At 43.4% G+C, this 25,647-nt stretch overlaps 1 protein-coding gene across 3 annotated transcripts in view; it reads left to right on the forward strand.

The window, feature by feature from the left end:
* The window catches only part of FKBP5 (FKBP prolyl isomerase 5), a 50,312-nt gene that overhangs the window by 8,857 nt on the left and 15,808 nt on the right, over positions 1 to 25,647 (forward strand). The window contains exons 1-5 of one of the 3 annotated variants that reach the window (XM_006276891.4): positions 13,084 to 13,181; positions 16,673 to 16,801; positions 18,189 to 18,333; positions 20,113 to 20,255; positions 21,215 to 21,329. In XM_006276891.4, coding sequence (XP_006276953.1) covers positions 16,697 to 16,801; positions 18,189 to 18,333; positions 20,113 to 20,255; positions 21,215 to 21,329 — 508 coding nt within the window. In that variant the 5' untranslated portion in view covers positions 13,084 to 13,181; positions 16,673 to 16,696. Of the gene's footprint in view, positions 1 to 13,083; positions 13,182 to 16,455; positions 16,552 to 16,672; positions 16,802 to 18,188; positions 18,334 to 20,112; positions 20,256 to 21,214; positions 21,330 to 25,647 lie in introns of those variants that run through there. The other 2 variants (XM_019492511.2, XM_059717456.1) reach the window with 2 other exon arrangements.

The following is a 25,647-nucleotide window of genomic DNA, read 5'->3' on the forward strand; positions in this document are numbered from 1 at the left end:
CGTGCAACAGCTGTAGGCTGTTACAGGGCCTAGCTCTTTAGCTCCTGTCTTACTGCTTGGCTCCTCCTTAAATCCTGTCAGCTGACTTGGGGGAAACTGAATTGGCACTTACGACATTTCCCGGTCCTCCCCAAGGAAGCATGATTTGGCCCTAGAACAGTCTTGCATTTCAGTCCATGCCAGGAATTATTATTCATCTCAATGTTCGGGACTCAGCATCAACACTAAACCTTTTATGCATTGCAGCCCTTAAAGAAACTCTCAAGCGTCCACTTACTGCTTGGTTGCATCACCCTAACGTCTGATGGCCCTTGTCAGATTGCTCCACGTCTCCGCAACAGTTTGCTGTGATGGGGAAATCCTGGATCAGTCACTGGCTACTTAGCTCTTGTTAGGCTATGTTACATTATGACTGCCTTGTGTGTAGTCTTTTTAGAGCCTCCAGCTCACCAATAAACACCCGTACAGACTATATGGAGTTGCTTTTATTGTGGAACCAGCTTTCCCATTGATGCCAATTTGCACTGTCTTGTGAAGACATTGCTATACAGTAGTCAGCTGTTTGCCTCTCAGCTAGCCCATTGCTGTATTTCACCTATTGCCCTCCGATTCAGAAGACAATCAGCCTCTCCATACAGACCACCTGCATCTCGGGTAGCAGTGGGAACCAGGGCTTGTAGAGTATATTCTCAGTTCTGCCACCAACAGATCCTTTTTCCCCTTCACTGGCTGACGTGATGCTTGCATAGCCGTGCAACTGCAGTTTCAGTCCTCCATGGTTTGGGATCCGCCTGCTTTGCGCTTCCCTGCTCTGCAAACTCGGTATGATCGCTGTGCTGTGGCCATGCAGCTGCCCCGGGAGCGTAGAATCACCCTGGCATGCGCATAATTAAAGTTGAGTCTTGAAGCTTTTGTTAAAACCCCCCCATAACTAGCCTATGTTGGATCCTAGAGAAACTCTTCCCTTCTTCCTTTTAGCTCAATAGCGTAGTAGTTAGGGCACCAGCCCAAAGGGAAGGCGATCCAGTTTGAGGGCCCCCACGTCTCCCAGAGAAGAATTGAACCTGTATCTCATGCTTCTCAGCAAAGTGCTCTGGCATAGGCTAGGTATTGTGGAGAGCCTACTCCTCTTGTAAATTGGTCTTCTGGGCAGCCGGGAGGACAAGATGGATGGAGGGGAGGAGTTGGGTATGCCAGAGGAAGGACAGCTCAGGGAGTTGTGACAGTGCCCTGGGAGGAAGAGGGCCCTGAATTTTAGCCTATGCCCCTACTCTTAAATGGCACAGGCACTATCCCAGTGCTGTTTATTCATTTTATACAATGAATACAAAATGCAAGGTGAAGTGGGCCAGCTCCTAGAGAGAGGCTGGAGAGAGGTCTAAGCAATGCACTGTACATGGCCTAGTGGTTAGAGCCCTTTGCTGGGAGGATGCAGGTTCTGGTGAGAGAGGCCTACAACCTGGAGTTCCTGCTCTTTGAGCAAGTGTCATAACCAATGGGCGATGGGGCTAAAAGTTAAAAGCACCATCCTTCATTTTACCTCCAGCATATACGCGGTGATCCTGTATCTCAGAGATGGAAACAGGATTTGTTAAGTGCCATATATATGCCAATAGTATGTCTTCTCGTGGGGTTTGGTTTTTTTTGGCTTAATGTTTATGAAGCTGTGTGAGACCTTTGGATGAAAGGCTCAATATATGCACAGTTATTATAGTAGGGCAAGTGTAAGATTACTGACATATCCAAGATAGTGGGAACCAGGTCTAACTCCCCATAATTACTGTTCAGTCTGCTTATTAAGTGAGTCTTGTGATCCTCCAAAGACTAAAACATCCACTTAACCTTCTTGCCTACAGTTAGGTACACGCCAATTAAGTCTTTGCAGGAGCGGGGTTTTGGTGACTGCTGGCTTTTTTTGTAACGCCCCATTATATCTACCTGCTCTCTTAGGCTGCAGACAGGCATCACCCTTGTTGCTCCAGAAATTTTTTTATGGTGAGGACAGAGCAGGCACGAACAGGCATCCTCACCCTTTGTTGTGCCCCAAATGTTTGCGTGACAATTCCTAGTAAGAGTTGACTAGTAAGAGTTTGCGTGACTCTTACTAGTCATTGATTCCTAGTAAAAGTTTGTGCTGCTTTCTCGTGGAGGACATGGGTTTGCTGCCAGTGTAATCTCCACTGCCTGGGGCTGCACATGCTGTCCAGTTGCCTGTGATTCCAGGGTGCCTGTTTCACGCTGCAGCAGGGGTCTGATCCTGTGGGACTACAGCCCCAAGTGATGTTTGGACACACCGGTCAGCGGATCCACAACACATCCCGGCACATCAGATCCCACGATAATGCCTGTGTCTACTAGATCTGCAGGGGGGTTTTCCTGGGCTACCTTGCAGCCCTTCAGACAGCAACACTGCTCTTGCTGTAACTCTTCCTGTAACTCATATTCTGAATTTTCCAAGCTCACCCTCCATTTTGTAGGAGCACACTGAGTCCCTTCCCTGCTTGACGCAGATTTGTTTCAAGAGCTGCTGCCGCTGTTAACTAAACTCATGACTGCTTCAATTGTCATCCCAGACAACACACACTCATTTTTAATTCTCTGTGGGATTGCTGACTATGCCTACTAAGGTTCGTAGCGGCTTTCCACGTGCTAATATTGTTACCCTAATGGGTTGAAGGTTGGGTAAATCGATTAATAAATCCTAATCTGTCGTTATTATGGTTGGATACTAACCCAGTTGAAATTGTTGCCAGCTGAGTATATGTACCCCTTCATAATGCCCGTTTTATAACTGTGCACAGTGAAATAACTAATATGGCCTGCATATGTTTTAGATCTGCAACATATATAAAAATTATGTCCAGGTGGTCAACATCATTTTCAATACTTTGGTCCTTAACTTCTTGGCCAACTTAGAGTAGTGTTTTTATTCCTTACTGAATTATATTGTCTTGTTGTGGGGTGGCTCGTGAATGCACGCAGTTGATGCAGAAGCTACAGACCAGTGGCTCTCAACCTTTTTAGACTTGAGGCACCTCTTGGAAAATGCCAAGCTCTGACTTTCACTGTTTTTTTGCCTACAGAAAAAGAATAGAGCAGTTTTTTTGTTGCAAAGAACTTGGGAAGACCACAGCTATGGATTTCTGTTTAAAACCTCTGGGTTTATCTGGCGAATCATGTTTGCACACCTAACAGTGCTAACATTGCATGGCACCCCGTGGCACCCTTAAAAGGATCCCATAGCACCTCTGAGTGACCTGGGACCCTGGCTGAGAATCACTGCTATAGACAAATGTTGCTTTTAACAGCTTTAAAGGGGGAGAGGGAGCTGCTGCTGGAGAGGGGGCATCAGGCAGTACAATGTACCTGTTACATGTGCATGCTCCTGGAGTGGTCAGTGAGTTAAATCTCTGCAACTAACCCTGAAAAAATACGTTTAAACCTGCCATGGTTTTGCTACTCTGGTCATTGTGGGCAGTCCCTCGGAGTCGAGGATGATGTCCATCAGGCTTGATGAGTCCTCAAGTGATTGAGGAGCCTGATTCTGGATGTGCACATTCTTTGGCACTGGGGGCATGTTGCACGGGGGGACTGGGATTCGCAGCCCCAGGTTGGTCTCCTTCCCCTTCCGCCGCCACCGCCGTTCTGCCTCGGTATTGAGTTGTTGGGCCTTGTAGTGGTGCGCACCTTGGCTGTGTGGCTGCTTTGGTGTGGCTACAGGAGCATGCAAATGTGAGTGCTGCACTGCAGTTTATGTCTGTGCCCTGAGCCATTTGCAGAACAAAGCATCACTTTTACTTTAATTTTAAGTTAACTTAAGCCTGCGGTATGGGGGAGAAAAAAACGGGAATGGAACTTGCATATAAAAGAAAAGGGAAAATTTAGGGATTATTTGGTGGTGTCTTATGTACCTCTTGGCTAATCCACTGTATTCAGCATGTGCATAATTCATTCCAGTACAGTCCAGGGAAGTTTTTACCATAGACTGTTGAAGTCTGTGGCACACATCAGAGGCATGGCGAGTGTTTGTTGAGTGTCCAGGGCAGGGTGGGGAGCACAGGGGATGCGAGGGACGGCCGACCTCTCTGGGTTCTCCTGCTGCTGCCAGTGCCGCTGCTCTGGTAGCATCGGTCTGCTCCAGTGGCAGCAGCCCTGTGTCTGGGCTCCTTGGAGCCAACCCTCGTGTCTGATTTGCTCCCTCCCCCTCTGCCCTGCACCCCAGTACTTGCATATCGAGCACAGGACTGTGTGCACTGTGGCAAGAGTCCCCCAGCTGCACTTGCCCCCTGCCCTGCGGATACGCTGCGCCCAGCTCATATGGTCAGGCAGGGGCAGTGCCGGGCTGCCCTTGCCATGGCCAAAACTTCCAGGGGAGCAGTTCTGGTGCCCCCTCATAGTTGGCACCTGAGACTGGTGCCCTGCTTGCCCTGGCCTAGTCTTGCTACTGGTCTACATTGGAAAGTGAGCAAAAGCTAATTGATCTGTCAGAGGAAAAGAGCACAACCCCCGTGTCCAGAAAGGCCCGTCCCCGATTCATTCTGCAAGGCTTTATTCCAGATTTTAATGTTTGCTTGCTGTGCTCTAGATGGGACCTCCTCTTGATTTGTGGATTTAAAAAAAAATTAAAAGAAGCCAACACTCGTCTTAGGAAAAGGGATCAGAGATGACCAAACATGTCTAGATGGCAAGCATCAGTCACAGTAATCGAATACCAAGCAGTGGGTAGTGGGATACCATGAATACTTGTGTGCCTTTTACAGATGACCTTATATAAGCTGCTTGGAATTCCGGCAGTTACATAATCCCTAACTTGTGAAAACACTTGAAATCACACTCCCTACTATTATGGATTTATATATAGATAATGTTTGCTAAGCATGATGTAATGCTGGGCTCACCCAACCTACCCACGTCGTGCCTAGTGGCTGGAATAACAGGTGTGGTAGATGTATTTATACATTTTACGTGCGCGTCGTCACGAGGCTCTTACCCACTCAGGAGTCGGTAATCTGAAAATTGGGGGTCAGGAAAAAGCATATTGGAGTGTGTGTGTGTTGGGGGGCGGTGGTGCTACTTTAAAAAATGATCCCTTTTGCAACTGTTTGTAAGTCTGTAATGAAGAGTTGATGTCATTACTTGCCTTGTGGTAGCACCCAGGTGCTCTGGTGATTTAACAATGTACTTTTGTAGGCACACAGCAATGTTTGATCTGCCAGTACCTTCAGTTCGGAAGCGCAGTGGGTACAGTACAAGCCTTCTGCATCACAAGACTTGCACCATCTTGCCAGGGTGTGTCTGTTCTCTACACTGTCTCCTCTTGGAAGAAGGCTTGCCCATGGGTGTTGCAGGAGGTGCTTTTTTGAATAAAGGAACCGACACTATGGAATTAATGGTAGAGATCCTGCCTTAGGTTTCTAGTTATTTTCCATGTAAATTCAGCTTGAATCCTTGAACCAACATGTTGTGCCTAGGCAGGGTACCACATGCTGAATGTTATATAAGGAGGTGCCCTGTTAATGGGCTCCTTGTAACATGCAAGTGCAGTGGGTTGAGTCAAAAGGAACTTTGTCTGTGCCAGTTCCTATTTTGAAGCAATGTGGAGAAGTTAAGAAAAAAAGGTTTCGCCTGAAGGTGGATTTTTGCTTTTGATTTTGTTTAGCACCTGTATCTTTCTAAACAACACTCGGATAAGTCACCAAGCTATTCTTTTTTAGTAAGGCTGTCGTGTACTTTGAACTGTAGCTACAAAAGTTTCTGCAGTTTTTTATTAGGTCACTCTTATTTAGTGCGATTCAGCTGCTATGGGTCCAGTTCTTTTTAATCCCTCTTTTGTAAAGAGTCAGGAAAGCATCACCGATTTTGTTTTCTGTTGAAATGCTTGCCCATGTTCTGGCAGTACTGTACTGAGCCACTCTGTTCACTGGTCCCTGGTGCTGTATCTTAAATTTGAAGGCGGCTTTTTAGTCTAATATATCAAAAACCGGACTCCTATTTAAATCACTTGAAAGCTGCAAAACTGTCAGGAGGGCAAAATGATTAGCAATTGTGGCTGTCGTATTAGCTGCACAACATTATACTGTAGCCACTTTCTTTGCTTTCCAGCCCTCCCTTTACTTATCTTTAAATCGTCAGAAATCTTCCAGCCCTGCTAGTTAGGTGCCTCTAGTCCTGTGCTGAGTTGTCCTTTTCAGAAATCACACTTGTTGCAAGTTTGGGAGGAAACAGGTTGGCAGTAGTAACAGAAGATAGTTAAATACAGTTGGGCAGATGCCTCCTGCTGCTAAGATTACACTTGGCTATGGCCACAAAAATGTCTGTGCCATCAAGACGAATAGGGCTTTAGAGAAAATGGTTCTCAGTTGAGTTCTTGCAGCTGTGATGAAACAACGGGTCACACAACATAAGTTAAAGAAAAGCTTATGTATTTTATAGGATAGGAAACATTGCCAGAGGAGAGGATATGTCTAACTGGACCATAGAATCTTTGTTTTCTTATGATTTATGACACTACAGCCATGGCTAATACCGTGTTTCCAAATATTTTGACCTCTTGGCAAAGGGTAAAGCGTGGGATTTGCCCCTCCAGATTTCTAAGTTTAACCCCTTGCTTCTGCTTAAGTGGAAGACACTTCTCACATGCTGGCACAGCTCTTTGGTGTGCTGTACAGAGAGGGCGAAGATGGGAACTTGTAGGACCAGAAGAGACTCTGAGGTCGTATGGACCCATCCCCTGCTGTTGCAGGCAGGCACATCATCAAATCCTATTAATGAATTTATCACATTTTTGGTGGGTTTTTTTGTCCTGTTGGTTTTATACAGGTGGTGGCAATATGCCTGTACCCTGTGTTGTGTGTGTGTGTGTGTGTGTGTAATATGCCTTTTAGCGTTCCCTAATCATGAGGTTAATTGCACTTGGAATAGACCTCACACCATATTTAACCATGCCAAAATGCCAGTGGCAGCCTCCAGATGGTGCTGCAGTTAAAAATTCAGTTGAGATTACAAGAAATGCAGTGTTTTGGGATGCGTAAGAGAGCTGTGAGCCAAGCATTGCCCCAGCCCACCCGGGAGCACTTTGGGGGTTCTTCGGCCTGCAGGAAGCTCCTCCGCGCTTGCTCGGTTTTGAAGTGCTCATCGCTACTGTGTCCAGGTGCTTTTTGTATCATCTAGATCACTAGAAACACATCGCCCTTAGGAAAAGGTCTGTTGTTTGTCGTCTTCACCAGCTAACCATCGGAAAGGAGGGCGATGGCCAACCAGGAAACCCAAAGGCTATTCCAATGCCTTTTGACGGGAAAGCTTTTTTAAAAAGGGGGTGTTTAGAAAGCCCACTCTGACCTTTTCTACATATCCACTTGATCTGTCAACGGCTTTATAGTCCAGTTCCTTGAATGTTTGATAGAAGCTGTGTTGTTCCCTTGGGTTGACCTGTCGTTGGAGTGCAAGTCGTTTTACTGCTCAGTACACCAGTAGGAAATGAAACGGAGATTGCATTGGGGCACAGGGGATGTAGATGCCAAAATTGCCTTTGGGAAACAACCAGGCTTAATGGTGAACTAACTCGGATAACCTAGCAGCACACTGAGTTGATTTTAATCCACAGTGGGTGCATCTACATGTGCTATTAAGGTGACACAGTAAACTCTGGAGCAAATTGCACTGGAGTTAATTGCTCCTGGGTGCAGCATCTGCACGTGTGCCCAGAACCACAGCAATTTGAGCTGGGGCAGAGCAAGCCCAGGCTGGCAGAGGGCATGGGGGGGAGGGAGGAGGGGGTTAGCCTGGCTCCAGGTGACAACATCAGGCGTTGGAAGGGTTGGCAGGAGCCAGGGGTCTGGTACCTAGCTGACTGGGCACAATTTGTGCCTGGTGGTCACCATCCACACGAGTGTTTGATTGCAGTTAATGACTCTACCCTAAAATAATCCTGTCCCTGACACGATTAGCTTCTGGCAGGGTTAATTATTTTACTATACCTTAATACTGTGGACGGTGATGCTTTATTGCATAGTTAATTAGTCAACTCCATACAACAGTGGACATGTAGATGCACCCAGAGAGTCATAATTTACACTGTGCATTTAGCAAGTAAGGTCCAGCAATGTACACAGCAACGTTCGCTTAAAAAAAAAAAAGGCACACTCAAGTTATTTTGATTGTCATCATGATTTTACTGTGAGTGTGGTGCATTTGTTAGCTCCCTGCATTAAAAGCAAGTAAATCTATGCAGACTTTATTAAGATGGTGCTAACTTTATGTTCTCATATCTTCTCTTCCTTTCAAGAACAAGAAAAATGTAAACATTGCATAGGATGAAAATTATGCAAATCTCTGGGTTCTTTTGACTCAAATTCTGATGTTCTAACGTGACAGATCTGACTAATTGCATTATTTTCACAGAACTTTTTTTTTTATCTGACTTAGAGATATTTTAGAGATTAAAGATATAGAGGAAAGGGAAATGGAGCTCCAAAAATAGTCTTTTTTTAAGGTTTGGTTTTATTTTCTATAGAGGCCTCGATGTAACGTTTGGGCAGATGCATGTCTGGGATTGAATTGAAGTTTATTTGGAGCTGCCTTTGTGTCTCTAATTCTGAAGTGGTTTCAGGAAGAACATTATGTGCCTTCTTGGGAACTGAGTCAGATCTCAAAATAAATGACTAATGAAGTAATACAGCACTAAAGATTTCTTTTTATCAGATTTGCACAGCCAAGCTAACGGAAAAATCTTTTGCCTAATGGCAACCAGGCAGAGTGCAGATTATTCTCTTTATTTCATTTTTGTTGTTCTAATACAGATTTGAATCCCTGCAGCTGTCTAGCTCAGATTGGACGACAGAGAGCCAGTGTCAGGTTTTCAAATTGAAAAAAACTGTAATGGGCTACCAAGTACAACATCAAATTCTGACTTCACTGTAAGGAGGAATTAACTGAAAGAACTGAATTGCAGGCATTTGAAAATCTGTTACAAGGAAAAGACTTTTTTTTATTTATCCTTCCTGTCCTCTGTTGCGTGTAAACTTTTTGGTGGGTCAATATTATTATTTTTTTTAATTGGCTTTCTTAATCAAAGGGAAGCAAGGACACATTAAAACATGGAAAGAAACTTCATGCTGTTGCATCCACCTATTTTGTTCCTTATTATCTCATTAACATACAGCTGCTTAATCAGTGGAGTGCTATTTGATGGGCAGTAAGTGCCTCTGGTTACTCTGCTAATGGATCTGGCTATGGCCTTAAAAAGCAACCCTATATGAATTTAGTCAAAAAAAATATAGCTCGATGTCCTGCTTTAGATGCCCTCTTCCAGTCTTTTGTGCTTTCACCATCTGATTTTTTGGGTAAAAAAGTTTCTCCCCCAGGGTGCTGTGCAACGATATTTTCAGGGATAGCGTTTTATGGCAGCGGGGCAAAGTTTCTTCAGGGGAAATGGTGAAAGGGATTGCATAAAAGTGTTGTCAAAAATCTCAAGCAAAACTTGAACAGCTCCTATTTTTCAGTTGTATCTGTCTTGTGGCTTACAGCCATTGTCCCAAATGTTTTGGCTAATCAAAGACCTTTTTAAGGGTTTAATGTCTTTTATTTAATAGTGCTGCAAAGAGGCTGCAAATAAAGCTGTGTGTTTCTACTACTCTGTGATGGACATATTACTTGCCTGCTTTCAAATAGTGGTTCCCCCCCCTGCTAGAATATGTCTGTGGCTATGCCTTCTGCTCGCTCGCTGCTCTTTTAGAAATAAATTGTGATATAGGCTAAAGAATCGGGTGAATTTTATTTGTATTTAGCCCTTTGTCAGCTTGCTGTGAAATTCCCATTGTGTCTATCGTCCCTCTCCCTCCCATAGAAGACCATTGTTCTTCAGACAGTTTCAACTATTACATCTGTTTTTATGGCTAGACATTTTGTTCTTTTTTTTTTTCCCCTCTTTTAACACAAAGTCCTTTCTTTTAGCTCATGCAAACCTCCAAGAGAGATTTACAAACTCAAGTTTCCATTTGGAATTTGAGGGCTGCTGATTTCTAGGAAGTGTGAATCAGGGCTTGTTTTTTTTTAAATCCTAGCATGTCGGTGCGATACCTGGCTGGCTGTGCACAGTAGATTAGACAGCTGTATCCTGTTCTCTGCTTTGAATTTAATATTTTTTCTTTAGGATTCAGGGTTAGGAACATCCACGTCATGCAAATAGCTTATAGTGAACTATCATTTTGCAGGAACGATTTGTGTTTGAAATGCACAATGAGGGGGTGGCCGGAGACGAAACAACTTGAAGCTTCCCTGATATTTCCTAGATTGCCGTTCTTTCCGTGACCGCCTCTGTGATGCCACATATCTGGCAGTGTCTTTTGGCAGTTTGAGAAGTGATCCAAGTGCAGAGCAAAACTAAAATGGCTTGTAACTGCCGATCCTAGAGATGGAGGGGATTCCAGAAAGTTGCTTCAGAGCTGAAAATCGGCATTTGTAGCCCTTATAAGAACTGCTTGGTTGGGGGCGTTTTAAGCAAAAAAGTTGAAATTCCCTCCTGTTCGTACAGCTGTTGCAAAGTCCAGATCAGAAGAGCTTTTCGTTTGGGCGCCTGGATTTTTTGGCTGCTGCGCACATGAACGCAGGCTGGTAATCGATGTACGCTGCGGGCTGCTTCGTTTGCCTGGATGCATTGATTACTGTCATTCTCGGTACTGTTCAATGAATAATCAGCCCATATTTTCAACCGCTCGCACTGACGTGCTGGATTGTGTTTGGGGAAACAACGGATTGGCCAGGATAAAAGCTGGAGAAATGTTGCTTTCGAGCAGCTCTCAGAATTCCCATTTATTCAGAAGAGCTGACAATGAAAACCTATAGTTTGTACAACGTTGTTGCTGCTTCAGCCCACCGCGCAAGATATTAGTGTGTGTTTTTGCTTAATGTTCAGCGTGTGATACACCCGCGAAACACAGCAGATTAATTTGGATGTAGAGGGAGAGCCTTCATTCCTGGTTTGTTTTGATCAGTTCAGTTAGGCAGTTTCTTACTGCGTTTCATATCCCGTTATGAATATATAGTCACACTTGAAGAATGAATAGCATCCAGATGTTTAGGTCTGAGATTTGTCTTGGCTTTTAAACCCTCTTTATTGTAGCTCATAAATTACCGATTACATAGTCCTGTAAAATTTTCAGATAATTTATTACATTGGTGAATCGTTAATAATTAAAAATAAAGCAAGCCACCTTCCTTTTTTTTTTTTTTTTTGGCTTGCAAAGGCTGTTGAATGTTAACAGCTTTGTGTTTGTATTCCCAACAGGAAGCAATTTGTTCAACAGTTTGTTAAACCAGTTGATTGGGGCATGTGTGTTTGGGGGGAAAGACATTATGTTAGTTATAAACTAAGCTATAAACATGATGTTAGGTTTTTTCATCAGTTGTCAGGTCTTTATTTTAGACAGCGTTTCAAAATTGAAGGTCTCTAACTCCAAAACATCCTCACTTTAAAAAAGAAAAAAGCACCTTTCTGATCTTATTCAATGCATGGGAGAATGAAACACATTGACATACTATGTGACATCTAAATTTATTTTCCAATGGAGAATGTGCATAACTTTGAACATGTGCATAAATCCTTCTTAATTCGGTGGCCTTTAAACACGTATGTTAAGTATGTGGGACAAGATGTTCCTTTAATAGGCTCGTGCTTTGCTGAGTCAGGGTCTTAGGATGCAGATATTCACAGCAAATAACATAATTAACCCTTCCCTTGCACCTGTTGTGTCCTTCTCCTTCCCCCATATTAACATGGCCCTAAAATTAATGACACCTTAGGATGCATGGTACAGTGAGCAAAACACCAGTGTTTTTCTGCCGGGGTGCGCAGATGGTTTAGAAGCAGCAGGATTGCTCTTATTTTATTTGCTTTTTATTTATTATTTTTATATTTAAGGAATATTTTTGACAATCTCCTTTGCATTTAACCTCCTGTCTCTCTCATAGCAACATGCAAGTCTTCTAATCAAACTGTGAGAGGGCAGGACCTGGTGGGTATGCCAGTTGCCTTTGTATCCGATAATTAAGTCCCTTCTTTTAGCCAGAGCACACTTGATCGTACAAAAAGAAATGTCAAGCTTTGACATCTGTACAAGAATCCTTACAAGAGTTCATGTTTCTCCCTGCCAGAAGACTTGGTTAAACTTTCAGTAGGGTTCATCTACACATGCACTTTACTACAGGGTTGACTAATTAGCTCTGCAGTAAAGCATCACCATCTACACATGCGGTGCTATTAGGCCACTGTAAACTAATTAACTCCACTGTAGGAGAGTACTGTCAGGGACAGTGGAGTTATGTAATGCTCCAAAACTCATGGGTAGGCTGTGGCTGGGGCTGGCTGGGGCATGAGGGTGCTACAGTGTGGGGGCTGCCGGCCGGCTAGCCCTGCACCATAGCACCCTCATGCCCCAGCCAGCCTCTCCGCAACACGTGGAGCTGGGTTGGAGCAGCCCCAGGCTGGCAGGCTGACCCCCAGGGCTCCCTGCCAGCTGGGGCTGCTCCGATCCAGTTCAACATGCTGCGGTCCCAGGTGCACATGTAAATACTGCACTTGGAAGCAATAAACTCCAGTGCGAATTGTGCCAGACTTTATTCAGGTGCATGAATAGCACGTGTAGATGCACCCAGTGAGTGGCAGATCTTTCTACCACCTGTTGCTTCAAGTGAATTGAAAGTGTGGATTCTAGCCATCCAGGCTACGTCGATGTTTCTGGAATAGCTGCTATAGAACTGTAAATACGTCTGACCAGAGCAGACTTGCTTTATAGCTAGAGTTTCTCTAGCCAAAGGTTCTCGAGCTATTTCATAATACAGAGTACATTTTAATAGACAGTCTTGTGGGCACTTTCCCTCCCACTTGCTCTGACGCAGACCACCTCCCACTCACAATTGGAGAACATCCCTGTAATGACTACGGTAATTGCTTGCATAGAAAAATAATTCCAAGGATGTATTTAATGTATTTTTAGCTGTCTCTAAATGTGATTTAGCAACTGGAAGTAGGAGAACCAGCATGCATTGACTAGCTGGTTCTTTGCAGGCCACCGACCGGTGACTGCCACATGGGACCCTGGAAGTCCTCTGGACATGCTTTGGGAACTCCAGCACCAAGCAGCTGATCCTTTTTGAGGCTAGGCAGGTCTCAGACTACTGCAGAGGTTGGTATTAGGGCTTGCTTTAACAAGTGGCCCCCCCTTTCAAACCCTTATGCCTTGGTTCAGCTGGGTTTGGTCTTGGGAGCTACCTGGATGATGATGCTGTTGTTTAGCTAATAGGATAGTGCCTATTTCTTCTGTGACAGGAATTGGTCAGAGCCATGGAAAAGCATGGTGAGCTTGTGGAAGTGTTATCTACTGATTTAAAGCATAAGACTGATTCCTGACTATGCCTCCGGCTTGCTCGTGTTAGTGGGCAAATCATATAGGTTAACTGAATTTTGGCGGGGGGAATTGGGGAGGCACTGGGGTTCATTGTTAACTCATTTCGGTAGGTGAGTAAAGTAGCGTCCTGTTTTCTGTGGGTGGGTGGAGTGAGTGGTCCCAATTTTCATGCAACGAGATAGGAAATTAGGTTTTATTTTTGTACCTGGCTGATATATTTGCAAGGCCACCTTATACCAGAAGCACAGTGTTTTGTAAAAACTTCATTACAATTGACACTTTTTTTCACTGTCATCTTTATCAGAGGATTAATATCCATAGTTACAGATGGGATCCAGAATACAGCTTCTGGCAAATAATACCCCAAATGGGTAAAAAAAACAACAACCCGCAAACCTCTTCCCAATTAAAAACGTAAAAAAGATGTGTTGAGGTAGCTTTGCCCTAATTGCTGCTTTGAGGCTTTGCGGATATACCGCCCAAAATATTTCTTAAAAGATGCATAGTGTGAAGATTAATATAATTGGAAAAGAGAACTCTAAAGGGATGCTATCAATTAGGAATGTAATGAGTTTAAAAATGATGTTAAAGTAATTGTATTAATACTTGCCACCAAATCTCTTTGCTGGGGTTGATGGTTTTATAACACTTAAAGATGTTTTTCTTCCTCTCCACTGTTGCAAAGTGTGAAATCTACTTCTAAGGGAGGAACCAAGTAGACACAAAATGCTATTAAATGTAACACCTAAGGTTATGGCAACTGCAAATTGCAGAAAAAAAATGTTCCTGACTTCACTGTTTACTTCATGCATTCATAGCCCTTTGTGTCTGCTCAGTTTCCCGTGTTACTTTGGGTTCGAAGACAACTGTTCCCCTTTGAAAGCTGGGTGTAATAAATGTAAGTCTTCTGACTACATGACTTAATCTGTCTTTTAAGTGAAAACATCCTTTCTTTTCTGTTTATGAGCCACTGCCTGAGTAATTTCTCTTGCTGGCTTACATTAACCTCAACACCAAAGGCTATGAGAAAGTTTTGCAATTGTAACTGCTCTAATAGATCTGTTTAATGTCTAAAAATCATTGCTTTCAATTGGACGTCATCTGTTTCCTTGATTACGCAGAACAGAGCGGTGCAGCCACCAAAATAGAATCCTATGATTTTTAAGGAAACGATCAGGAAATATTTTTAAAACTTCAGGCAATTCTTATTTCACCAGGCAATATTTATAAAATATGTCTGGCTGTGATGGACAGAATGGCCTTTTTCCATGCCTTCACCGGTTACGCAAGGAGTCCTCAAGAGCTTGTCATTGCAACGTTGCCTGTAGTTTTGCACAACAATTTACATTTCATCCTTGTAGCTCTCTCCCAGTATTGCCAACTGTCATGATTTTATGGCAAATCTCTGAGTACTGGGTAGGTTTTTCCCCCCTATTTTACCAGCTCTTGGCATTCTGCACATAAATAAGAAGTTCAGCTTTTTTTATTATTTTTTTTTAAACAAGTGCTTTTATTCCTCATGACTGCAAGAGAAACGTTGAATAAATGAGCAGATAGGGCTTGGAAGCCAGAAGGTTAATAATGAAAAGAGCCCCAAACTTATTGGTCTGTACTGCCCGCAGAGCCCCATGTGACTCTCTTGTGGCTGACTTTGTCTTTTTGTTTTTTGGGAGGGTGGGGGTGATGAAACCTGGTAATAATACTTGAGGCTTTCCCCACCACCATCCCCATCACCAGTCCTGACTTAGCCACCTCGTGTACCATATTTCCTTGCATGTAACGCGCCGCAGAATAAGATGCACACCGGGTGCATCTGCATGTTCAGTAATGCGCTATCATTACTGCGCATTGAGTTTAGTATCTGTAATTGCAGGTACTACCTTAATGCACCATAGTCCGTGCTACTGTGCATTAGTGCCCGCGCACAGTTTTTTGGTGACACTAATGCGCAGTAGACAAATTCTCCTGCTCGTTAGCACAGATTTTGCCCGCTGCGCTCATGTGCAGTAGAATTAGTCTTCTGCGCTCGAAGCAGCTTGCATAGACGTGCCCACTTTGGTTTTGAAAGGGTTAATGAAGAAAACGATGTGTGCTTCAAGCCCTTTGAAATAGCAGGCACAGAAGGGGCGGTGTGAGGGGATGGCTTATTTGACTGGTGGATAACAGGGATTTTGGTCGTGTGTAGATCATATACTTGCAAGCAGAGGAGTTTCAGTTTTAGGGAATGAAGGAGCCTTCTTTGAAGCTCAGGATCCTTACAACTAAGCTTGATGCTGATCATCTCGCTTTGCAGCCACAAGAATGCCAGGTTGGTCCAAAATGATCCAGTTCCTCTCTTGAGGCTGGCGGTGGCATTTCTTGTGTGTGATGAGTCAAAAGGCTAAAACTGTCACTCATGCCTTTGTCACCTTCTTGCTTGCCTCTTATCTATCATAACCAGCACTGCTTTAGTGGTGTTGCTCTAAAGTTTACAGATGCAGAACACAGCTTGGCTTGAGTGAGACACCTTTAGGCACATATTTGCAGTGCTTGCACCTCTGTGCTAGCTGGCTTTCTGCTCCGCTTGGGTTTATTTCAGCATGTTAGTAGGGAATCTTCTAAGCCCTGAATTGTCTGGGGGCTGCTTGCTTGAGACTCCCTTTTCCTCCCTCGGAGCAGATGAGCCTTCCAAGAGGCAATAGCGATACTCTCAGCTGTGTGTGTTTCCTGGCATGGCCCATCGACTGGTAATGGCATAATGTGTGATTTGCAGCAGTGGAACAGGAGGACTTGAGACCGGGATAGTTTTAAGCAGTTCTATTAGATGGAAGATATTTTAGCAGGGATAGATCAGAGACACAGACGTACAAAGGATATTGAAGTGGTCAGGAAGTCACATTGGTTCTTCAGGCCAGTTTTCGTTGTTACTGTGCCTCACCAACCAGCCAGTACGAGAAATTCCCAGATGCCAGCAGGACTCAGTGGGCAAACAGAAAGATGTAGCCTTGTCTCCCTGCATGAGCTGAAGTCCTTTTCTTTCCTCTTCTAGCAGGTCTCGGCTCTGGTCTCCCATAGGAAGGAATGGTCTCGTTTGCACGCTGCAGATCGGTTGCATGTTGATAGCTTTTCCTTTCTTGCTCAGAAGAAGAGGAAGAACTTTATCCCTAAGGTTCCTCATTTGCTTTTCTGAAGCATTTCATATCATTTCTGCCTGGAGGTCTTCGACTAGGTGCCATTGGGGAATGTAGACCCATGGATGTATGAATTTCAGTTTCTATGTGTTTTGCCAGGTGCTGAGTTTATGAAAGGAGACCATGACAACCGATGAAGCTACAAAGAGCGAAGGAGATGCCCAAACAGCAGCTCTTGTTGAACAAGGGGAGGATATCACACCCAATCAAGATCGAGGTGTTCTCAAGGTGAGGCCGTCAGAGAAGCAGCGATGCATTTAGATGGCTGCTCTCCTAATGTGGTGGATCTGAAGCGTGCCCACATCTGTTAACTGTCTGAACGTTAGTGGCCTGGGTTGTCTTACTACTGCCAACACAATAAGACTGGCGTTTTCCAAGCCATCTTAGGAATCTGAATGCCCAAACCCCTTCCAAAATTGGAGAACCAATGGCATTGAGATCAAAACTGTGTACAGATAATCAACCTTCTCTCTGACTTGCCCTGCTGTGTTGCACCTCATCATATTTTTAGCAGAGCATCCACACAGCATTTTTGTACATGACTCATAGCAATTGGATATATTGAAACAAGCATATTACTTAGGTCATCTAGTCTACTATGCAGTCCCCTTTTCCTTCTGAAAGCCAATTCTGGATAGTTCTGCTGTATATTAGCACGCAGTCCTCTCTTGTTGAATGTCATTTTTTCCCCAGTGGTATCTACTCCCGCTTTCTCCCCGCCCTTGGCTTAAGAATTGTTTTTTTTCCAGACGGTAGCATACAAAGAGCATTGACCAGAAGTGAGTGATTTTTACTTTATTTTTTACCCTGCGACTGTGTCGTTACATGGACAGCAAGTAAATATTATTTTATTGACTTTTAGTTTCCTAAATTTTGAAGCATGTACAGATTTCTGTATCGAGGCCTGAGAGACCTATACATGATGGAGACAACCAATGCTTTTTTGTTTTTTCCAAAACGGTTACAACAACAAAGCAATACTATGACAACTTAAGTTTCTCCCTCTTTAGACTGTTGTGATAGCCAGCTGGAAGACAGCATTGATCGGGTGATCTGATTATCGTAGTTGCTGAAATAGGCATGTCAGTTGGGGGCAGAATCTGCATCCTTGGGTAACCATGGAAACTGCTATAAAATGTGCTGGAGGTTCAGAGTTGGCAGGAAAAAAATCTGTCCTCATGACTCCCTGGGCAAACTCAACAATCCTACTTTAACTGCTGCATCAGCACTACTAATTGCATTGAATAGATACATGGTAAAAACAGGATTATGCTCCTGTGCTTCTGTTGGCTTTTATGCCGCGTTTAAAGGACTTGTTCTGGGGGCTGGGTGGGTGGAAGGGAAAAGGAGTAGGTGCTTTGTGCAGCTGGAACAATCATTAGGATGAGGCTTGTGTACCAGCACCATATTATATTACCAACAATTAAGGTTTTTGTTAAAAGTGTCCTGAACTGTTGCAAAACCAGCTGTGCTAGCAGCATTTAGCTGCGTGCCGATGCCTGGATTTGGGCGCTTGCCTGAAGTTGAAGAGCCTTGGAAGCTGATCACTTGAAGCAGCCTGTTCATTGATAACAGCTCCTACTATCTTCATCCTAGTCCTTCATGTTTCTCCTAGATTGTGAAGAGAAAGGGAAACGAGGATGCGTCCCCTATGATTGGAGACAAAGTGTATGTCCACTACAAAGGAAAGCTGGCAAATGGGAAAAAATTTGACTCCAGCCGGGATAGGAACGAGCCATTTATCTTCAGTCTGGGGAAAGGTAAGGAGTGGAGTAGGAACAGAGACTCCGGAGACCAAAGTGGATTTAGTTGGGTTCAGGGCACTTAGCTTGTACGTCACCCTGTTGTCAGAGATGGCTGAAGTTGAAATCCCGGTTCTGCTGCCAGCGTGTGGTTTGACTGGGGCAAGCTGGCCGCTGTGTCCTTCTCCCTCAGCTCTTCAGCTGTTGAGCCCATTTCAAATTTTCAAGTGTTTCCTTTTTTTTTTTTGCTCACTCAACTTGGGGCAACTACACTGTGGTTTTCAGAGATGAAACTCTCTAGCGGCTTTCATTAAGTCAGCCACTTCTATTTGTAGTCAGCATCTCTGCATCAGTGACTAAGTCCTTTAAAATAAAGCTCATTCTCGAAAGTTTGGCCTCCAGCATACGTTCACGTATAGCTCCATTGTTGGCAGAATTTACATTTCCTTCCCTTCTAATTCGATAGGCCGCTTTACCCCTTCCTGATCCTTGCATCGTTATGGCTGGTTGCAAAACATTTTAAAATGTACTGTATGTTGGTTGTGACGGGGTTTGATTTGCCAGGATTTCTTGCAGTTTAGGAAACTTTGTGGCATCCAGCTAGACTCCTAATAACTGATGAAGTCTCTTGTACAAAAGGTTTAAACTTCCTGTGGTCAGACAGATGTCACTAATAATTAAAAAAAGGGAGGGAAATCCGTGTACTTTTGCTGACTTTCAAATATCAAGACCTAATTTCTAAATAGAATGCTTGTTTTTTCAAAGCTCCTAATGGCTGTCAGCAGATCTTGAAGGTAGTTTGTTTTGGGCGTCCTACTGCCTCCTGATTACACTTAGACAAATGAAATTCAACCTTCCATTTGCTCTGTGTCCTGTTGGGAACAAAGGCGATTTGTTTGGGAGACATATGGTTTTCATTAAAAATACGGCTTTCTCAATTTAAGGACTCCATTTACTAAGGGCCACTCTTATTAGCGCTAAAGCTGCGTTCCTTTTTATGGCTCTTTACATTTATAGAATGGAAACCTCTGCTTCTCTAATGGCTCGTAGCTCCAACCCTTCTCAACTCCACTTTCCATTGACCATTTTCCAGACTCAGAATAGTGACGTTTCTTTAAAGCCATCTATCTAACTTGGGGTGCTGGGATGCTAGAGGAGCGGCTTAGTGACATGGTTCTTCTCTGCTGTTACTGCAGGTCCCCTGGTTTATCTGTCTCTGATTGTAAGAGTGCCTGCCTTGCAAGTTCATTTGCAGATGGTGTGCAGCTGCCCTCTGTGGCTGCCGGGCTGTAATCATTCTCCACCAGTGTGGAGGAGGACATAGACCAGGGGCGGGCAATTATTTTGGGTGGAGGGATGCTTACTGAGTTCTGGCAAGCCATCGAGGGTGCATGACAGGCACTCAGGGGCAGATAAATATTAATTTTCTAAATTTTTTAGGGGCCCCATGGGCCAGATACAATGGCCTGGCGGGCCACATCTGCCCTGCGGGGCTGCATTTTTGCCCACCCCCTGTTGTAGGGAATCTCCAAATTGATGTGCATGAATGACCATGCTGTTTAAATCGTCCCGGCATGGCCTGCAGAGCATGACACTCCAAGTGTAAGTCCTTACACTTGAGTATAATGGACTCTGTATGGTGGTTCAACTATTGATGCTTTTGGTAATGGCTTAATGACGACAGCAGGACAAAACGTATGAATACAACAAAGTATAACATAGACTGCATTTCAGGTTTGTTTTATCCAAGTTGTGATGTACATCATTCCCTCATATTAAAGTATGACTTTCTTCTAGGCCAGGTAATCAAGGCATGGGATGTCGGTGTTGCCACCATGAAGAAAGGAGAGATCTGCCACTTACTGTGTAAACCAGAGTATGCATATGGCTCAGCTGGTAGCACCCCGAAAATCCCCTCCAATGCAACTCTCTTTTTTGAGGCAAGTATGTGGGAAGATGTTGGTGTGGGACTGGAGGGCTGGAGAGGAGGATGCCCTACTCCCCACCCTGCCTTGTGACTTGCCATTGAAATCTAGTTCAACAAGCAACTTGGACTTTTGAAAGGTTTTCCGACATCTCCAGGGACTTGTGCCAAGGCTTTCTCAGAAATGCATGTCTGAGCTGGAGAGCCTGTGCCCAAACAGCAGCTGAAACTGCAAAACCTAGGAAAGAGGTCTCGTGGGGCAGCATGCGGGAAGCAGACAAAGCAGACACAGAATGGACTTTCTCAACAATTCAAAAAGTGGAAATAAAAGTTCAAAAATATACTGGGGAAGTTGCAGCTCAGCAACATTTTCACGTTATAAAAATCCATTAACACCCATGAGCCACATGAAAATGAGTGTTGGCCGTTCAGTGCCTGCTCTGTGCCAAACTGTGCGCTGTGGATGTGTTCATTTGGCAAAAGCTTTCAAATAAAAGGCTTGGTGCAAATCACAACAGAAGAAATAGATCTTCAGTAAATTAAGGTTCAGATCCTCCCAGCTCTGGCTGCAGGCACTTTCCTTGGAGATCCATGGACCTCAGTGCGGTAGCTTTGCTGTCAGCAAACTGTGGTACAAAGCCTGGTCCATCTTTAGGGCAACTTTCACAGTGCCTCCCACCACTGTGTTGTGTCCTCCCCTTGCAGGATGAATAACTGCTAGTGTTATTTTTGACTTCATGTTACTTTTCAGGTATTGGGCATGTTCCAGTTTTTAATACATTGAACCTATTATGCCAGTGCTTAGAACTGGCTTTCATGGAATTCTTTTGCCCGTCAGCTGAAAGGAGACAGGATTATTTGGGTTTCCAGCTCTGGAAGCAACAGCTGCTTTGTCTTTTTTTTTCTCTGTTTCTCGAAAGGGATATTCCTTCTAAAGGTCTTTTTACCCCCTCCTCCTTTTTCTTTTTCCTCCAGATTGAGCTACTCGATTTCAAAGGGGAAGACTTATTTGAGGATGGAGGGATCATTCGGAGAATCAAAAAGAAAGGGGAAGGATACTCTAATCCAAATGAAGGAGCCACAGTAGAAAGTGAGTAGTGACCTGTCTGGGGAGCAGACAAATGCATTTCTCCTGTTCCTGATGATAAAGCAGCTTGGCTGGGTTTTTTTTTGGTTTTTTTTTTGAGGGATGCTGGGGTTTAGTGACTGATCCAGGTCACTGGCTCCAAAGGGTTTACGGGAAGACCTTAAATAGAGGGAATAGCCAGCTGTTGATGGAACCACCATTCGGTTAAAACTCAGACTGTTCCTGAGTTGCATTGGCTTTAAATTTTGGCACTGATGGCAAACCGACTCTGATGCCTGCAAGGGAGAGAGTCCTCCTTAGTTTACCAGTCCAGAAATGTCAAGGGAAATGATAAAACTTAGATATTATGTGTGTTAATCTCCTTCTCGGCTGTCTTCTAAATATTTACTGGTCTTCTGTTTGCTGCATGAAAGACTGCTGTATTTCCGTTGCAATGGGAAATAGCATATTGGCTACTGTGCAGCTACACACACTGAGTTTTCCTGTGCATAGCTGATTAAAATCTTAACCTTTTTTGGCCTCAATAAGGCAGCCCGCCTTGCTTGAAATTTATTACCTCTCTCTTCCAATTTTTATAGTCATTTTCAGTGCATCCATGACAAATTGTGGCCTTTTCTTTCCCTTTCGTTGTCATCCAGATACTGCCACTAACTTTTGATTGCCCTTAAATGGTGGAAGTAGACTAAAGAAAACGGTCTGCCAAAGCCAGTAGTGTAGTATGGGTTTTACTGAAGGAAGAATTTGGCCCAACAGTGTTGAGCAAATCCCATTCAGATTTCTTTTAGTGCTTTTTTCCAGAAATACAGTTGATGTGAGGTTGGTCATGCTGCTGAAGAAATATTTCACATCAGTGAAGGGGAACCAAGTTGTTTTTTTTTTCTTTTTTTAATTAAGAAAGACCAATTCAACCATGGAATGAGAGAGAAGAGCCATGTCAGGGACATTTTAGCCATTTAAATATCTTAGTTATACAAGGGGTTTGGGATTAGCTGGTCATACTTCTCATTTCAGTGCTCTCCCATCTGAGAGCTTAGGAGCCTTCTGAGAGGAAGAGATGTTGATCTGAATTATTAAGTCAAAATTGCTTGTAAAAATCACTGATTCAGATGGTTGGTTCTTTAAATGGACCTGCAATTTTTAGATACTGAGTCTTCAGGCTTTGCTAATTGGACTGAAATGCTTTGAATGGTGACTGTATGCATTGAGATGGGCTGGGTGTAAAAGTTTCCAACTTTTTTTACTGCACCTCAGGACTGTTTCAAAAATCAGAGTAGACAACGGTCCTAATTCCTGCATTGCTTTTGTTACTGATTTTTGACTTCATTGAAATGGGCCGTTATGGTTGTGTGCTTGTGAAATTTGTGGCTTCATAAAGAAGATTGTGCGTTTGATTACACAATAACAAATAGATCAGAGTAGTGTCCTCATTGGACAGGAGATGAAATAGTTTGATTTATCTGAGTGGTGGCTGAGCTGGGAAAATGTAAATGAGTATTTTTTCTACTTTGAAGGAACCTAAAGCAGGAGCCGAAAGTCTCGTCAGAGGTAGAGCGCTCTCTGATGTCAAGTGATTCTGAATCCTGTTTTTACCTATTTAAAATGAGTGTTTTCTTCAACAAGTTCAATAAATGAAAACACAGGGTTAGAACAGTGGAGAGGAAGGCCCTTCGGACAGTCATGTGCGACTCTTGCAGCCTGCCTAGGGACAGAGATCAAGAATCATTTGCCAACCCCATTTCCAGTGCTTGTCTTAGGCCAGCAGCCCAGGTACCAATGCAGCCTTCAGTTTTCAGCTTCTTTCTGGTCTAACTACTTGCCCAAGATTTTAGGGGATCTTTGAGTGTGCAGCACTGATATGGGATGGCGCCTTTCAAACCTGGCAGCCTTTTAAACAGTGTTTTGGCTGCTCTTGTGCTTTTACATATATCTATAAAACCATGCTTTATATATAAAACTATGCTATCTATAGCTATATAATGTATATAAGATAGATATATCTATATTTCTATCAATAGATATATAGATCTATCTGTATGTCTGTATGTGTGTGTGTGTTTATATATGTGTGTGTATAGCTATATATGTATGTGTGTGTGTTTATATATGTGTGTGTATAAAGATATAGATATAGATGTGTGTGTGTTTGTGTGTGTGTGTATAGACAGATGTGTGTGTATAGATGTGTGTGTGTTTGTGTGTGTAGATATAGGTGTGTGTGTGTGTTTGTGTGTGTAGATATAGGTGTGTGTGTATAGATATAGGTGTGTGTGTGTAGATATAGATGTGTGTGTATATAGATGTTTGTGTGTGTGTATAGATATAGATGTGTGTGGATATAGATGTGTTTGTGTGTGTGTGTATAGATATAGATGTGTGTGGATATAGATGTGTGTGTGTGTGTGTATAGATATAGGTGTGTGTGTGTGTATAGATATGTGTGTGTGTTTGTGTGTGTGTATAGATATAGATGTGTGTATAGATATGTGTGTGTTTGTGTGTGTGTATAGATATGTGTGTGTGTATAGATATGTGTGTGTGTATAGATGTGTGTGTGTTTGTGTGTGTATAGATATGTGTGTGTGTATAGATATAGATGTGTGTATAGATATGTGTGTGTTTGTGTGTGTGTGTATAGATATAGATGTGTGTATAGATATGTGTGTGTTTGTGTGTGTGTATAGATATAGATGTGTGTGTATAGATATGTGTGTGTGTTTGTGTGTGTGTATAGATATAGATGTGTGTGTATAGATATGTGTGTGTGTTTGTGTGTGTGTATAGATATAGATGTGTGTGTATAGATGTGTGTGTGTTTGTGTGTGTGTATAGATGTGTGTGTTTGTGTGTGTGTATAGATATAGATGTGTGTATAGATATGTGTGTGTGTATATAGATGTGTGTGTATAGATATGTGTTTGTGTGTGTGTGTATAGATGTGTGTGTGTATAGCTATGTGTGTGTGTTTGTGTGTGTGTATTGATATAGATGTGTGTATAGATATAGATGTGTATGTATATAGATGTGTGTGTGTATAGATATAGATGTGTGTGTATAGATGTGTGTGTGTGTGTATGTAGATGTGTGTGTGTGTGTGTGTGTGTGTGTGTGTGTGTGTGTGTGTGTATGAAGGCCTACCCACCTCTGAGTGCACCATTCTCAAGACTCCAAGTCAAGCACAAGGTAATGGGAACAGGCCTTTGACTTGACATAAAAGTAGTGTCTGGAAACCAAAGGAGCAGCAATGATGTATCCTAACAAGGTATTCTGAAGCCAGACAGGTGGTAAAATCTAGCAGCTGCATTTTTACTCTGAGAGAATCTCCATTCGGTTCTCCTAAAACAGAGCATTAACTCAGGAAATAGTACAAAGGTGACTGACATCACTGCTATAATTGGACGGGAGAAAATGTGCACTTACCAGAGCTAACATCACTGAGCTGGATTTTTGAAGGCTGCATTATTGGTTTGAGTTTTATAGGTTGTAATTCACAATTTTGCTTCCTAAAACACAGGCTGCCATAGAATCCTTGCATTCCAGCTTTTGTTACAGCCTTTTCTTCGTTTTAATCTGAGTACAAATTGCTGTCAGCACATCAAGTTCATGTGCCAGCCACATTCAGAACACAGTGTTCTGCGCTCTTCAAAACAAAATCGCTCTAGGCACTGCGAGAACAATAAGTCAGCGCTGCAGCTGAAGTGATGTTCTGCAGCCTGGCTGGGGTTTCGTGCTGTGTAATCCAAGTGTAACCGTATCCAAACGATCTGCTTTAGATAGCACTTAAATGCACTTGGAAAATGGAACAGTTGACTTTCCCCCATTGTCATGATATTTACACGCAATTAAAACTGAATAAAACGACTCTGCTTGGGGTTTTTTTTAAACTGTTGTATCCTAACTCGTCTGTGAAGGGTGGAACTGGAAGTCTCATGCCACATGTATGCTGATTATAAAGCTTTTTCAGCTCATATCACAGGTATATCACACCCCCATCCTCCCTGCAGTCCTGCAGCTATTCTGGTAAAAGCAAGGATTTGGGAACTAGGGCATTCCTTTCAGTACTTGAACTTTCCCTCTAACATAGAGCATGAAACTGCAGTAACTAGGACAGGGGCAGGCAATTATTTTGGGCGGAGGGCCACTTACTAAGTTTTGGCAAGCCATCGAGGACCGCATGACAGGCAGCCAGGGGCAGAAAGATAATAATTTTCTAAATTTTTTAGGGGCCCCGCGGGCCGGATAGAACGGTGCATCTGGCCCGCGAGCTGCATTTTGCCCACCCCTGAACTAGGAGCTTCCCCCTCCATCCTGTTTTCACCTATTG

This window comes from Alligator mississippiensis, chromosome 14 (assembly GCF_030867095.1).
Source record: "Alligator mississippiensis isolate rAllMis1 chromosome 14, rAllMis1, whole genome shotgun sequence".
NCBI lineage: Eukaryota > Metazoa > Chordata > Crocodylia > Alligatoridae > Alligator > Alligator mississippiensis.